General features: G+C 40.1%; 1 protein-coding gene across 4 annotated transcripts in view; it reads left to right on the top strand.

Annotated features, from left to right (window-relative positions):
• The window catches only part of LOC144692228 (rho GTPase-activating protein 29-like), a 105,370-nt gene extending 88,366 nt beyond the window's left edge, over positions 1-17,004 (top strand). For all 4 annotated transcript variants that reach the window (XM_078560811.1, XM_078560809.1, XM_078560810.1 and 1 more), the window contains 6 exons: positions 2,130-2,318; positions 3,902-4,039; positions 4,130-4,362; positions 6,753-7,062; positions 12,532-12,640; positions 14,655-17,004. In XM_078560811.1, coding sequence (XP_078416937.1) covers positions 2,130-2,318; positions 3,902-4,039; positions 4,130-4,362; positions 6,753-7,062; positions 12,532-12,640; positions 14,655-15,562 — 1,887 coding nt within the window. In that variant the 3' untranslated portion in view covers positions 15,563-17,004. The remainder of the gene's footprint in view (positions 1-2,129; positions 2,319-3,901; positions 4,040-4,129; positions 4,363-6,752; positions 7,063-12,531; positions 12,641-14,654) is intronic.
• Positions 17,005-17,506: the final 502 nt, after the last annotated feature.

The following is a 17,506-nucleotide window of genomic DNA, read 5'->3' as shown; positions in this document are numbered from 1 at the left end:
ATCAAATAAAACCAGGTCAATCTGATTCATTTGAAGTGATTATTCCATTCCAAGAAACTAACAGTTGAAAACAGCATTCTGAGAAGGGTAGCTCAATTTCTTGTGCACTATTTCCAGTTATTGTACAAATATTGTATATTGTAGCATCTTTGCCTGTATTTTCCTTTGTTTCTGCCAAAATATTTTAATTATAAATCTGTTTTATTAGTGGTTTACAAAATGACCTAGATTCAGTATTTCCAATCTTTTGAATTGACATAATGGGCATCCTACTTGTTCTCCAATTAACAATTTACACAAATCAAATTAATTGTGACATGAATTACATTAATTGTGACAGAGAGTGACGGTCAGGTTCCTGTTCATAGGAGACGGTCTGCTAATGGAAACAGTTGTCAAGCTGTTTGTGTAAGAAGCACGTTGCCAGAACTTCTAGCTTTGGCTAGGGTGTAAAATGGGTATCGCTGCAACGGTTTCCCATTATGCACCTTCGTTACTGTTCAAGCTTCCACTAAATTTCATTTGCGTGAACCAGCGCAATTGGGCAGTGTAATAGGTCGTCGTCTTTTTCAGTTAACAATTTCCCATCAGGCCTTGTCTGTACAGCAAGTTAAAATGTCCTAGTGTCATGTGCTGAGCTTGCAGATTAAAAGTGTTGCATGCAGCAAGCTGCAAAGAATCAGGCACTTCTGAATAATAGATGGTTAACAACACAATGCCACCAAGGACAAGGAAAGCATGTATGTCATTACGTACATACCCAGCTTATTGGGTATAATTATAGGGTTAGTGGCCAGTTGTTGTCGGAGCTCTTGGGACAGTTGGAAGTTGGATTGCATTAATGGTAGTCTACAAAGTTCAAGTCCGATCATCTTGAACTTTGTGGGGAAAACAGGTTGCATTAATTATTTGTCTTTCAATACCATAGAACAGTTGTGTAAAAACAAAGTTCTTATTAGTCATAATATATTAAAGCTTGTTTAAAACAGTTCTGACTGTAATCACATGAAGCTGTTGTCGGAGGGCTAGCAAACTTTGTTGCGACCATAATCGTGGGAAATCCACTGATGTTGCAATTTCATGCAGCTGAAAATGGATTTATCACCAAAAATAAGCATTGTTTGATGAGTTCCCCTTCCTCCAACTGAGTAACCTGCTTTAAAATTATTGAACATGACTGGAAAAAAAATATACTGAACCATCTCCATTGGTGTACACTAGTCAGGTTCATGGTAAATTAAATATTTTTTGATATAAAAGTACTTTTAAAACATGTCTAATTGTGACTGTGTGCCTAAGAAAATGAGCAAAATTGGAAGAGCCTTTCCAAACCAACACAGTCTCGAAATTCTGAACTGAGGCCATGGCCAGTTTTGTGGGCAGAGTAATTGAATCTAGAACCAGCGTGAAAGAGCATGGGAAAACACTAGCATAGGTAGTTTTGGCCATAGCTTTCTTTTAAAACTTCCTCCCTACTCCTGTCGATTCTGCCCAGATTGCACTGGCTCATGTAAACAAATGAAAACTTGGTCCTTGCATGGTCTCCTTATTTAAGGAAGGATGTAAATGCATTGGAGGCTGTCCAGAGGAGGTTTACTAGATTGATACCTGGAATGAGTGGTTTGTCTTATGAGGAAAGGTTGGACAGACTAGGCTTGAGTTTAGAAGAGTGATTTGTATATAATTGGAATATACAAGATCCTGAACGGTCTTGACGAGGTGGACATGGAAAGAATGTTTCTTCTTGTGGGTGAGTCCAGAACTAGGGGGCACGGTTTTAAAATTAGGGACAGAGATGAGTAGAAATTTTTTTGAGGGTTGTGCGACTTTGGAACTCTGCTTCAGAAGGTGGTGGAGGCGGGGCCATTGAATATTTTTAAGACAGACTTAGGTAGATTCTTGTTAGGCAAGGGAATCAAAGGTTATCAGGGTTAGGTGGGAATATGGAATTCAAAACACAAGCAGATCAGCCATGATCTAATTGAATGGCGGAGCAAGCTCAAGGGGCCAAAAGGCCTACTCCTGTTCCTATTTCTTATGCTTCATATGCATGTTTCTAAGCCTTGAAATCAATCTTGAACTGAGATTAGCATCCTGAGCTAATATTTGCATTTAACTTCATTTGACAGTGTACTTTGGCATGCCACAAAAAATGCCTCGAGACTCTGGCTATACAGTGTGGCCATAAGAAACTTCAAGGTCGACTGCACCTGTTTGGGGTGGATTTCACTCAAGCTGCAAAAAATTGTTCTGACGGAATTCCCTTCATTATTAAAAAATGCACGTCTGAGATTGAAAGCCGAGCTTTAAATGTGAAGGTAAGATTATAACTCACTAAGTATGTGTCCTGCATATGCCATTATTTTAATTGGTTGCATATCATTAGAATTATACAGCTAAATTCCATTTGAAAATATTTGCATTTTTGTTCAGATTAAAGTCTTTTTAAATTCAGTCAACCTTCTTAGTTCAATTACTTTCTTAAAAACTTAAACACACACTTTTTCAATTAAGAGTATTCTATTTCAACAAAATCTTCCAGTGTTGTGGGAATATGAAAACATGTACTCCTTATGTTAAAACTGTGGATAACTCAAGACCTAAAAGGAAAAGAAACAGCTCATCAGTGATATACTATTTAGCAATCATATTATTATTTAGAAATTAAGTTAATTCTTCACACTGAACTGATGAAATTACTATTTTGTGGAATTTACTCTGCAATTTTTGATATTTTCACATTGGACTATTTCCTTTCTGATAAAATCCTGAGCTTACCACTTTAATATTTTACCATAAAGGAAATAATTCCAGTGTGAATCAATCACCTGGGGCTGACTGGCCACCAGCTCTTGGAAGCAGGCTCTTGTCCCTTAAAGGGTGAGGAGACCTGACAGCGCCTCATTAGATGCAAATTGGGCATAAAATCTGGCCGGGGTTGACACTGGCTTTCCAACCAGCGTTGAGGCCACCATTGCACAAACAAAATCCAGTGTCTGATGACTATATATCACCAAATAATACTTTGTTCAAAATACCATTTTGTTTTTATAATAGTGTAAGAATTTTGTCACTTTATTAGTAATATTATGTATTGTAGCTGTTACCATCAAACTATGTTTGCTGCAAATGATAGTGTTCCAATTGCTCGTACTGTATTGATATGCAGTCATTTAAAACTGTTTTCCCATTTTTGGAGATATTATATCTCCAGTTTACTGCCAGAATTCTGATTTGTTTTGTTAGCTTATTCCCTGGATGTGGTTGACACTGGTAAGGCCACTTTTATTGCCCATATCCACTACTGTCTACCGCAAGCCTATCTTCCCAGTTGATAAATATGTTGGGATTTGTATAGCTCCATGCGTTATAAGCTTAGCCTTGTCAGCAATCATGCAAATAGGGCCCTAGCGATTTGTTCACCTAGCAAGCTCGACGCAGAAGTAGGGCGCATCAGTGTGTTTTTACTGCAATATCAGCTTTCATGGTTCCTCTTTTCTAGTCCAGAAATCCCAGTTTTATTGAATTACATTTACAACTTTCCATGGTAGAGTTTAAGCTCTTGACCTCTGGCTTGCTAGGGGTGGTGCATAATAGCAAGATTGTCCTGATGCTGATGTTGGTTGTATTAATGAACAATATAATCTGTTGGAAAAGTTGAGAAATGTTGAAACAGAAAATGTTAATTAAAAAAAGTTGTATTCTTACAATTTAGATATAAAACTTGTCTAAAGTTTTACTGTCGCAAGCATTGTCTGATATTCTCTAAATCCTCTGCACATAACAAGCTTCTAACATTTGTATTATCTGACGTAATAACCATGTTCTATTTCATACTTCCTGCTTACGTGAAGCTAATGAAAAAATGTTAATTTACTTACTGAGGGTTTGTCTGTTCAAGGGTATTTATCGGGTGAATGGAGCAAAATCACGAGTTGAAAAGCTGTGTCAAGCTTTCGAAAATGGGAAGGATTTAGTGGAACTCTCGGATTTGTTTGCTCATGATATCAGTAATGTGCTAAAACTGTTCCTCCGTCAGGTAAACCCATGTAGGATAAAACTTTGCAAAGATTCATTTAAAATCTAATCCTTCTTATCAGAATGTAATCATCTGTTTATTGTCCAATAGCTCCCAGAGCCATTGATATCATTCCGCCTTTACAATGAATTTATTGGCTTGGCCAAGGAAAGCCATAATATTAGTGATGAAAATGATGGGAAACCAAACAGCCTGACAGCACACAAAAAATGGTCAACCAACATAGGAATGAAGAGAGTCCTTTTTAAGGTCAAAGATCTGCTCCGGCAGCTGCCGCAAGCCAATTACAACACTTTGCAGTACCTCATGAGCCATCTCCACAGGTATGTAAGAGTAAAAATATTTGGACATTTGACAATTGTAATATGCGGAAACTTTTGAACATTGCTGTTCCTCTCCTCCACCACGTGTCTCCTTTTTTCATTTATGCACTAGCTTAAAATCTTGCTGTGAGACAATGGGTGTGTAATCTACCCCCACCTTTCACTTGAGTGTTTTGTAATTGACTGAAAGGAGTTTTCTAGTTATAATACCACCGTGTCGCCCCCCCCTCCTCCGCTATGATTTCCCTCATTATTGGCGATTAACATCTCTTGCTGAAAATGGTGCCAATCGGGAAGCAAGCAACATGAGACTCGGGTCTGCATTTATCCATCTGGGCTGGACACATTGCAGGCTCAAGGTGGAATCAATACCTGTCTCACTCATTTTCCTGTTCTAGTGTGCTCAGTATTGGTGCACTACTGAGCTGCTATTCAATCCAGATTTCACCTTAGCTCCAAAAGTCATTTGAAGACTTATTACTTGTGACTGTGGAAGGATTCCTTGATATATGCTTATGCGTTTTCAGTTTTATGGGATATCTCCGTCTGTGCTAGCAACAACTGTCTCCTTCAAAGATTTCTGATAGCTGTAGTTACACTTGTAGAAAAAGAGGCTGGTATTTGAACAGAACTGGACTTTGAATCTACGTCAGTTTCTACCACTTTAACTTAACAATGTAGTGTTCAACTTTTTTGAGGTGTCAGCTGTGGCTCAGTTCATAGCACCCTCGCCTTTGAATCAGAGGGTTGTGGGTTCATATCCCACTCCCGGAAAATCCAGAACTGTGATTGTACTCGAAAGAGTTGCAATCTGTGACTGTTGATAACTCGAAAGAGCTTCAGTGATATAATGTTTAAATTACTTGGCTCTGGAGACTGTTCTTATTTATTCTTGGCTGACAGAAAATTTTACAAGCTGCAGTGCTCACTCAACTTAATCCTATTGGGGTTCAGAAATTAAAAACCCTTAACTCCAAAGCTTCTTTCTTGATGTTTTTGGACGTTAGCTATTTTTAATGACATTATTATGCCTTCATTTATATTTTCTGCCACATTTGTTGGAATTGCAGTCATTCTGCCATGTCAATACAAGCTAAATTCTTCAAATATTGTCAACGTAACGTTGTATGGTCTTCAGTCACAGCTGACTTCATTTCCACAGTTTGGCAGGAGGGGAATATTTAGGCAGATTTAAGGAATGTTAACAAAGCTCAGCACAACCACTTGGTCTAATTTCAGTTGATAGGATTCACAGAGTTGTCACAGATTAATCTGTTCATTTCCAAAAATATTCTTCAGACATATCAATTGGAACTGACTCTGGGAGAAGTTTTATCTCATCCAAGAGGGACCTCTTTATTCTTCCTCAGTTGGAATAGTATGCATTGAATGAAAGAATAAAAGATAATTTACATTCCTAGTAGTGCTGACATTCTATTTATCAGCATCTTATTTGTAACCAACTTTTCTTGCTAACATTCTATCATCATTGTTAGAATGTTTCCTGCCGGGTTAATTTTTTAACGTATGGATTATAACTAAATGAGGAGGGACTTTAATTTGTAAATTATCTTCTGTCAATACAGTTAACAAAAAAATCTTTCATTAACCTTATTTACAAACTATCCTTCGCACGACAAAAAAGCGCCTTAGCTACCTAACCTTTTTCTTTTGTAAAGGGTGGGAAAATGAATAAGCCCATCAATAAGGCATTTTTTGGTAATACACAAAAATGATACAGCAGGTGAGGCCATTGTGTATGTGCAAGCTTTTCAAAAGCTAACGAAATAGTTCCAGCCCTCTGCTCTTTCCCTAGAGCCTAGGATTTTTTTCCATTTCAAATATTTACCCAGTCCCTTTGTAAAAGTTACAATTGAATCTGTTCCCACCACAATTTTCAGGCAGTGAATTCCAGATCACAATAACTTGCTGTATATTTTTTTCCCTATGTGTCACCTTTGGTTCTTTTATCAGTTACCTTAAATCTGTGTCCTCTGGTGACTGTCCCTTCTGTCACTAGAAACGGTTTCTCCTTGTTTACTCTTCAAAATCATGAATAGTTTTGAACTTTTCTATCAAATCTCATTTTTAAAAACCATATTTGCAGTGATTTTTTTTCAGCCAGTTAAGTATTTTAAAGAGCTGTGAGGTTACTTTAAGTATAGGAATTAGATTACTAGCAATATTAAAATGGCAGTCTGATTTTCTATCATCCTGAATTTCCCACCCTTTACAAAAGAAAAAGGTTAGGTAGCTAAGACACTTTTGTGTCATACGAAAGATAGTTTGTAAATAAGGTTAATGAAAGTGATTTTTTTTTAACTGTGTAGAATGGATATGCAGCCTGCTACATAATTTAAACATTGCACATGTACATTTTTCCTCAACAGGGTGGCAGAGAAGGAAGAAGAAAATAAAATGTCGGCCAGCAACCTTGGAATTATTTTTGGGCCAACTCTCATACGGCCAAGGCAAACAGATGCAACTGCATCATTATCTTCTCTTGTTGATTATCCGTATCAGGCTCAAATGGTGGAGCTATTTATAACCCACTATGAAAAAATATTTGTTTCTTCACTGACTCCACCATCACCATCAGAAACTGAAAATTTATTAATTGAAGAGAAAGACAAGACCCTGTCTTTATCACAGGAAGAAGGTGTCACACAAAACAAAGGTCACCCAATAACTAACAAAGAGGTAAGTGCTAGTTAACATTAGAAAAATTATTACGAATAGAATATAGAAAATGTATGGCTCAGAAGGAGGCCACTTGGGCACATCGTGTCCATGTCAGCCAGATGAAATGAGCTGTACAGCTTAATTCCACTTTCCATTTCTTCTATAGCCCTGTGGGTTACAGCATTTCAAGTGCATGTCGAAGTATTTTTAAATGCAATAAGCATTTTCCTCTACCATCCTTTCAGTGTGAGTTCCAGACCCCCACTAACTTCTAGTCTTTCTGCCAATTACATCAAATCTGTGCCGTGGTTATTGACCTTTTTCTGCTAAGGGAAATAAGTCTTTCCTATCCAGTCTATCTAGACCTGTCATGATTTTGCACTTACTTAAATCTCTCTTCAACCTTCTCTGTTCTAAAGAAAACAGCCTCAGATTATCCAATCTTTTCTCTTAGCTAAAGTTCTCCATCCCTGGCAACATCCTTGTAAATCTCCTCTGTACTCTCCTGTGCAATCACGTCCTTCCTTTAATGTGATGAGCAGAACTGTATTCTGTACAATAGTGTGGCCTAACTAGTGTTTCATATAGTTCTAGCTTAACCTCCTTGCTCTTAAACTCTAGCCGTTGAGCACTAAGAGAAAGTATCTTGTATTCCACCTTATGTACCTGTCCTGCTGCCTTCAAGGATATGTGCACATGCACTCCAATGTCCCTCTGTTCCTCTATATTTCTCAGTATCCTACCATTTTACTTTGCCTTGTTAGCTGTATCCAAATGCATTACCTCACACTTCTCCAGATTGAATTCCATTTTGCACATTTCTGTCCACATAACTAGTCCATTGATATCTTATGTAGCCAACAGCTTTCTTCATTATCAACCACACAACCAATTTTTGTATAATCTGCAAACTTCATAAACATTCTTCTACATTAAAGTCTAAAGCATTGTTACCACAAAAAGCAAGGAATCTAGTACTGAGTCTTGTGGAAACTCTACTGGAAACAACCTTTCAATCACAAAAAAACAATGGTCGACAATTACTTTTTGCTTCCTGACTGAACCAATTTTGGATCCACCTTGCCCTAGGATCCCATGGGCTCCTATTTTTCTGAACAGTTTGCCATTTGAAAGCCACTGTAGTTAAATCAACTGGTTTGAGTTACTGGGCTTATCCTTACACCCCTTTTTTGAACAAGGATGTAACATTTTCCAGTAGTCTGGTACCATCTTTGAATCTAAGCAGGATTGAAAAATTGTGGCCAGTGCTCTGCAGTTTCTAACCTATTTCACTCAGTATCCTTTGATGCATTTCATTCAGCCCTGGTGACTTATCAACTTTAAGTATAGCCAACCTATCCAATGCCTCAACTACCTCCTCTTTCACTATGACTTGGACTGTATTTGCTTCCTTGGCAGAGACAGATGCAAAGCACTCATTTAGTACCTCAGCCGTACCCGCTGCTTCGATGCTCAAGTCCCCTTTAAGGTCCCTAATTGACCCCACTCCTCGTTTTACTATCCTTTTACTATTTATATGCCTATAGAAAACTTTTGGATTTCCTTGAATGTTAGCTGCCAGTCTATTCTCATATTGTCTCATTTGTTTCCTTATGTTTTTTTTTTACCCCCCCCCACCACCCCCCGAACCTTTTATATTCAGCCTGGCTCTGGCTCTCAACTGTATTATCCACCTGACGTCTGTCGTATGCACCTTTTTCCCCCTGCTTCATTTTAATCTCTTGCCAACCAGGGATCTCTGGATTTGTTTGCCCTACTTCTTTCCCCTTGTGCAAATATATCTTGACTGTACCCTGACTATACTCAAACTATCTTCTCTTTAAAGGCAGCCCATTGTTCAATTACAGTTTTGCCTGCCAACCTTTGATTCCAATTTAGCTGGGCCAGATCCATTCTCACCATATTGAAGTTGGCCCATTCCCAATTATTTATACTTCTGGTCATTGTCCTTTTCCATAGCTAACCTAACTTTATGATCCCATGATTACTGTCTCCAAAATGCTCCCCAACTGACACTTGATTCACTTGATCCACCTCTTTCCCCAAAAACAAAACCAGCAATGCCTCCTTAGTTGGACTGGAAACTTTCTGATGTAGAAAATTCTCCTGAACACACGCTAGAAACACTTGCCCCTCTCTGCCCTTTACTTTATTGCTATCCTAGTCTATATTTGGATACTTTCCTTCTGTTCCCTAACCAGGAATGTTGAGCTGCCTTTCTTCTAAGTCATGTTTCAGTAATAGCTATGATTATCATGCTTCATTGAAATAAAAACAACTATTCACTGACCAACTCCTCTATCAATTTTTTTAGCCTTTATTTTCTCTAACCTCCATACTCACTGATTTCCTACTTTCCATTCCCATTCTTGCTTCTACCTTCTGAATCTATGCTCAGGTCTCCGTACGCTGCATGCTAGTTTAAACTCTCCGTCAAATGAGTAAACTTCTCTGTCACGATATTGATCGAGGTCCAACCCATTCAGTTTGTACAATCTCCCCCGGAACTGGTTCCAATGCTCTAGGAATCTAAAAACCTTAAATCCTTGCTCCTGCATCATCTCTCTGGCCATGTGTTCATCTGCGCTATCCACCTATTTCTGTACTCACTAGCACATTGCACCAGGAGTAATGCAGGTATTACTAACATTTGAGGTTGTGGCTGGGATTTTATGTGCCCGCTGGTGTCGGGTGTGTTCGGTGGTGTGAGTGGACAATATGGCGTGATCAGGTTCACGACGGCATGAAACCAGTTCACAGTCCACTCAGTCCACTGGTGGTGGGCTGCATTTTCTACCACCGGACATTGGGAACCTCATTGTAATACATCAACATATCACTATCAGGCCTGCCCACGGAATCGTCGTTCACTCTCCACCTCCACTCCCTCTCTCGCCCCCCTCAGTCATGTTGGCGGGAAAATACGCAACGTGTTTCACAACAGCACATAAACAACATGCCACCTGGTGGGCTGCACTTCACTTTAGACTTCAACGTGTGTTTGCCTACCTTGCTTCGGTCAGCACTCACAGTCATTAGCACCAGGCTTCACAGGCAGTACCACATCACTTCTAGCGGAGCTCACAGCAGGTCTCTACCTACCAGATCAGCCATTTGTGAGTGGCTTTTCAATAGCTGCAGGGCTAGGGCTTGCTTGGCAAAGGGGGAGAAGAGGCCTCAGGGAAGAGGCTGCAGGACGAGGGCTGTACTGGAGAAGGAGAGTAACCCAGAGTGTGTGTGGAGGCAGATGTTGATTTGTGTAAGTTGCCTCAAGATGGTTAGGGCTGAGGAGGCAATCTCCAAAGGAGATGGGACCAGATGGACATGAGGGTGTGTGTGTGTGAGAATGGTTGGTGATGTCCCTTGAGCTGGCAGTGAGTGAGATGCTAGTGAATGTGTGATGGCTTGAGTGTGTGAGCTTATAGTGATGAGATGGTTGCCTCACCCTGGCTGCACGGATGAGGTCATTCATCCTCTATCTGCATTGAATGGCCAACCTCTTCTTGCAGCATTGACACTGGTCATCACTGCCACTGCCTCCCAAGCCTGGTTGGTCACACTGCTGGCCATCCTGTGACCAGAACGGGGTTCAAGGACATCGCGGCAGGCCTCCAAAATGTCCAAAAGGTGTTCCAGTGACGTGTCACTAAACCTGGGGGCTGCAATCTTTTTGCCTTTCGTGGACATCTTCCCTGCAGTAGTCGTGGGCTAGAAGCACTGAGACGTGTACGCACAGCTGGACTTTAAATATGGCGCCCAGCTTGATGAAGCAGCGAGGTGATGGCTTGGTGGGTGAATGAGAGCCCGCCTGCCATCAAAATGGTGTGTTTCGTGGGAATGCATAACTAATGTGGCAGGATTGGGACGATATGGCGTGAAAACCCACTATTGCGGCCAGCAGGTCAGCAGCCTGCTTAACCTAACCGCCCCCTGCTTTTTAATTTCTTTCCCAGGTCTCGTAAGGCTGCCTGCAGGACCTAAACGTTCTTTCTACCTACATCATTGGTACCATGTAGACAGCAACCCCTAGCTATTCACCTTCTCACCCCCCCACTTCAGAATGACCACTGGCACCGGGAAGGCGACATACCATCCTGGGATTACATCTGCAGCTGCAGAATTACCTGTCTCATGTTCTCTTAAATGTCGAATCCCCTATTACTATTGCTTTTCTGATTTTCCAGCTTAACTCCCACCCTGTATAGCTAAGCCACTGATGGTACTGTGAACTCTACCTTGGCGGTACACATCAGAGAAACCATTACTTTCATTGGCACTCAAAACTGAATACCAGAGAACAATGTATCCTGCAATACATGCCTGGTGGTCCTTATCTGTATGACTGTGGCCTATTTCTTTCTCTGCCCACAAACTCTTAAGATGAGGGATGACCATCTCCAGAGACATGTTCTCCATGTAGTTCTGAGCCTCAGATGCACTGTAGCGACCTTAGCTGCTCCTGAAGCTCCAAAACCCAGAGCTCTAGCTCCTCCAGCTGACAATACCTTTGCTTGTGATTGCCCAAGACACAAGAAGCATTCCCAGAATTCCTAAATAGCGCATGAGGTGCATTCAAAGGGACTGAGGCATCCTGTCATGCCTCTGTTTATTAAACAACTAGCTAAACTTAACACTGATCCCTGGTCCAGACAGAAAAGGAACTCGCCAGCTACTCCTCACAAGTCCCCTTAACTCCAGGCTATCCAATTGAAGTCTGCTAAAGGAAGTGGTACTTCTGAGAATTTGCCTTTTTTTCCTTTCTTCCTATAATACTTTGAACATGTTTTAAAATACAATTCAGAGCACCTTATGAGATGAGTGATGAAGGTGAATAATGAACAGGAAGAAAAAGAGAATTGGCAAAGGCAAGGCTAAAGAGAGCCTGGAATGGGAGTGGCAAAGAGTTTATGGGCACAGATGTAACTGCCACTATTGAAGCAAAAAATGTGGAGTAATCAGCCACTGCAGTGTGTCAGGTGTACGTGATAGATGTATGGCTGGAGCAAATAAGCTTGGCAAAATAAGGCTGTGGAGGTAGGGACAATAACCTTCCTTAATTATTGTTCTTCCTGCCACTTATTTTAATCAAGTCTGGAGAATGCAGTTTCCATTGCGAAATGGGGGCTGTGTTTTTAGTTTAACTTGAGGCTTGACAGCAGCTTTCACAATCCATGAAAATTTAGTCAACACAAGTCATGTATGTCAATAGCTCTGTGAGTAACCCACATGTGCAGCCAACTACCGAAAGCCACCTTAAAACTTGAATAAGATTAAGCGTTTGCATAAATTCCTGAGTGGTATTGAAGATACGAAAGAATGCACTGATACCTCGAATGTTTTAAAAGTTTTCTGTAACAACTTGAGTTTTTGTACAAAATTAAAGTGAAATAGGGTTGCAATGCTTTAATTTAATGCATTAATACCCCCTCATTTGCAAATGTACAGTAATATATTTTACATTGGCAGGGTTTTGGATTGTCAGAATGTGAAAGGGAGTCTTCAGAAATGGCATCTTCCAGTGAGATCCTAAATGAAGAGAAGGATCTAAGATGGCACAGAAATGACAATGAATCAGGTTTGTAGCTTGATATACATTTATCAACCTGGTGCATATGCTAGAAAATACTGGAAATACTCGATGGCTCTGGCAGCATCTGTGGACAGAAACAGAGTTAATGTTTCAGATCAATGACTTTTCACTAGAGCTGGAAATAGCTGCAAGTTAAGTTTCCAACTTTTCCCAGTTCTGATGATAAGTCATTGATCTGAAACGTTAACTGTTTCTCTATCCACAGATGCTCCCAGATGTGCTGAATATTTCCAGCATTTTCTGTTTTTATTTATAAGCGTAGTGATAACTTTTGAAATCTCAAAAGCAATGCAAAAACATTGTAAATCACTTTCCTCAAATTAATTTGGTAATAGAAAAGATTTTAAGTGGAGAACAATGGCATCAAGCTGGAGTAATATTATTACCATGTTTGCAATAAGATTGTTTCAGTTATTATGCAATACTTCAAGAAAGTAAGTCATACACTAAATGTCAGGTTTGACTCAGTAGAAGCATTCTCACCTATTAATCAGAAGGTTGAGAGTTCAAGGCCCACTTGAAATTTTAGCACATGCTCCCCCCTCATTGAGGATGGGGATAATTGTGGAGCCCCCGCCTCCAGTTGAGTTGTTTAGTTGTCCGCCACCATTCACAACTGGATGTGGCAGGATTGCAGAGCTTAGATCTAATCCATTGGTTATGGAATCGCTTAGCTCCGTCTATCACTTGCTGCTCACAGTAGTCCTCTGTAGCTTCACTGGAGTTAATGGGAATCGGGGAAAACTCTCTGCTGGTTGGAGTCACACCTAGCACAAAGGAAGATGGTTGTGGTTGTTGGAGGTCAATCATCTCAGCTACAGGGCATCACTGCAGGAGTTCCTCATGGTAGTGTCCTAGGCCCCAATCATCTTCAACTGTTTCATCAATGACCTCCCTTCCATTATAAGGTCAGAAGTGGGGATGTTCACTGATGATTGTACAAATGTTCAGCATGATTCATGGCTCCTCAGATACTGAAGCAGTCCCTGTCCAAATGCAGCAAGATCTGTACAACATCCAGGCTTGGGCTCACAAGTGGCAAGTAACATTCGCACCACACAAGTGCCAGGCCATGACCATCTCCAACAAGAGAGAATCTAACCATTGCCCTTTGACATTCACTGGCATTACCATCTCTGAACCCCCCCCATTATCAACATCCTGGAGGTTACTATTGACCAGAAACTGAACTGAACCAGCCATATAAATACTGTGGCTACAAGAGGAGGTCAGGGGCTAGGAATCCTATGGCGAGTAACTCACCACCTGACTCCCCAGTGCCTGTCCACAATCTACAAGGCACAAGTCAGGAGTGTGATGGAATACTCTCCCCTTGCCTGGATGAGTGCAGCTCCAACAACACTCAAGAAGCTTGACACCATCCAGGACAAAGCCCACTTGATTGGCATTCCAACCACAAACATTCACTCCCTCCACCACCAATGCACAGTGGCAGCAGTGTGTACCATCTGCAAGATGCACTGCAGAAACTCATCAAGGCTCCTTCGACAGCACCTTCCAAACCCATGATCACTACCATCTAGAAGGACAAGGGCAGCAGATACATGGGAACACCACTACCTGGAAGTTCCCCTCCCAGCCTCTCGCCATCCCGATTTAGAAATATATCATCATTCCTTCACTGTTGCTGGGTCAAAATCCTGGAACTCCCTAACAGCACTGTGGGTTTACCTACATCACATGGATTGCAGCGGTTCAAGAAGGCAACTTACCACCACCACCACCTCAAGGGCATTTAGGGATGGGCAATAAATGCTGGCCTAGCCAGCGAAGTTCTCATTCCTTGAATGAATTTTTAAAAAAACATTTGGCACTCCCAGCACAGTAATGAGGGACCGATGCTTTTCTTGTCATCAAAGAATGTATACTCAGATCCATGATTGTTAATCATTAAAATCATCCAAATGTTTATTTAGCTTAGGCTTTATTAAATCACTAATTGGGAACTTATAACAGTATAAATTATATAACATTTCAGATCCAAATGTGTCTTTCAATGCAGAAGATCCTGTTGAATTGCTGAAAGGTCTACAAAATCCTCAAAAGTCAGATGTGCACAAGAACAGCAAATCATCATTAATTGACAAAGGCAGTCAACAGGTTGTCAAAGTCAATATGCGACCTCCCAGGTTGAAACCAGTTCTTCCAAGACCTGCAAGCTTGCCTGTTCCTGAAACCATGATTTCTTACTCCCTGAATGACAAAAATTCAAAAGGATGCAGCACTACAAACAGTGAAAGGAGCCCTATTATTGAGGAAATCCCGGAGATGAAATTTCCATCTCGTGCATCTACATGCTGCAGGTATTCATACTATGATACCCAACCATTACGTAGAACTTGGGACAAACAGTATAAATGTTATGATATAACTCAGAAGACAGCTATGATTATGGCAAATGTTGCTTCAGAAAACAAAACACAAAATGACAATTCTTTCTCGCCACCCCTTACCTATAGTGCAGGCAATAGCTTTGCAAGTAGTTTACTTCCTAATAAGCCATATACAGTGACTGTTAAGCCAATAAGGACCACAAAGACTGATGGGAATTCATCAGAGTCTCCCTCCCATTATGTATTTCGTCCTCCAAGAACCTTACAACCTCCGCCTGGCACTTTTTACAAACCTCCCTCTAATACAATCAAGCATACTGGAGACTCTTCGTCCAAACCTATCGCAGCATTAGCTGATTTCTCTGATTCTGTACAAGGTGACAATGGAACATTTAATCCTGTAGAAGATATTGAAAATGGTGTTATAAAGAAAATGGAGAATCCACCAAGTCCAGCCAAAGAAGCCCAAGGAGAACAGAAACTGACATTTCAAAGATTGCGATCAAAACGCATTCCACCAGACTTTGAATACAGAGAAGCCCATTTTGTTTAAAGGCATTTACCTGAACTTTTAATGTATTATATCTACCAAGTTACCTTTTCATACGATTGAGAAATGATTTATTTTTCTAAATTGAGGAAACAGTGCCATAACACCATCTGGAATGCAAACTTTGACAGTGAAGATGCACCTTGAAGTGAAATTCCTCTAGGTAGCTATATAGCAACATAAAAAGTGTTGCAATTTTCATATTTCTGGAACTACTCTAACTTTCTAACAAAAGCTGAAGTAGTTAATCTGAGATATTAATATTGCGTTTTAAATTAATTGATTTTAAATTCTGAAGTAATATACCAGTCGAAGTGCATGTTTACCCATTGAGGTAATTGCTAAATACGTGGCACAGTATAACTAAAGCCATACTTAGTGGCAATAGTAATAAGATAATAGTTAGAGAATTTTTTGTAATCATCCAAAGTCTTATGAGCTTTGCATCCTCTGCTGCCATTCTTAATTGTGCAATCCAAACTTACTATAGCAATCTTTAAAAACTGCACAAATAGGCCAAAAGGCATGTTCCTTAATGTGCAAAACCCTGAAATGTTTCCATGTTAATGTTTTATCCATATGTTATAAACAAAGAGACTTTCAAAAGTGCAAAACTTAGTCTTCACTTCATATTGATGTGTGTAGTCTAGTCGATGACCAAAATGATATACTCATTAGGGACTCTGTATCTTAAAATGTGAATTGGAATATTACCTTTTAATCTGTGCTTCGGTTTATTATTTATATATGTTCATTTTGTTGCATGTATGTTTTTTGTTTACATTACTTTTTACACAAGACACTAAGCTATGTTAAAGCAAATATATTAATTCTTGTAAATGAAGTGTAATGAGTTGAAAAAAATCTTAACCTTTCAAATATTGCCTTATGTAATTTATTAAAATTTAGGTTTTATATGTATATTCTATAAATGTTACATTTATGTAAACTAACTGGACACAATCATATAAGACAATTATGAAGTTCTTCTGGTTTTTCGTTGTACTGGTAATGCTTTTAGGTGGATTACTTAAGCCTTAGGAAATTTCATGGTGTAAATTGGCATTGTTTCACATCAATGTTTGTAATGACTACTCACAAGAACGTTGCAATGTTTTATAAGACGTTTTACCAGTGATGCATTGTTCTCAGCATTCCTTCAGGTGGGGGGCCTGTAATCTTATGACGATCTCAAAGGAAGGGTGAAACATGGTTACTTTGACATTATGTGAGCATTTTGGAGTGGTGTATGTGTTAAAATGTCTGGCGTTTTACAGTTGACACAAGCTATCTTTGGACAGTGAAAATGCTGGTGATGATTGCAGAATGAAGTCGAATTGCTTTTTTCTGTCCTAATCATTCTACTATATTGCAGTATTGGAAATTCAGAACCATTGCCTCCTTGTATGGCACTAGATTATAATAAATGTTGTTTTTATTTCGTGGATTGTGTATTGGTGAAAACAAAGTTCAATGAGAGAGAAATTGCCAATGGCCCAGATTTTTGCTCCCAGATCACGTGCACAGAGACAGGAGAATTCCCGGCTCCACAAGCACAACCTTTTAAAAATGGCTGCCCAGACGTCACATTTTTAGTCCAGGTGTGTGGTCTGGATTCAAAGTCAGGGCAGGTGACCTGGGAAGAAACGAGGGTGCCATGTGCGGAAGCAGGCTGGGCAGGAGGCCTGCCATGGGACTCCAACACTGTCCAAAGTTTAAAAATAAGATTAAAACATGAAACATCCCTCCAGTCCTCACCCTCCCTCATCCCCCACACACACCCCATGCCTCCTGTCCACCCCCCATGGGCCTTTTGTAGGCCCTAGCCAACCCATCCCCAACCACCCTTTGCCCTTATATCTACCATGCCAGCTCACTCACCTAGTATCCACCCTGGACAGAGCTCACCACCAATGCAGAGATGAGATAGAACTTTTTTTAAAATAG

This window comes from Cetorhinus maximus, chromosome 17 (genome assembly GCF_964194155.1).
Source record: "Cetorhinus maximus chromosome 17, sCetMax3.hap1.1, whole genome shotgun sequence".
NCBI lineage: Eukaryota > Metazoa > Chordata > Chondrichthyes > Lamniformes > Cetorhinidae > Cetorhinus > Cetorhinus maximus.
This window is presented reverse-complemented; position numbering and strand designations above follow the sequence as displayed.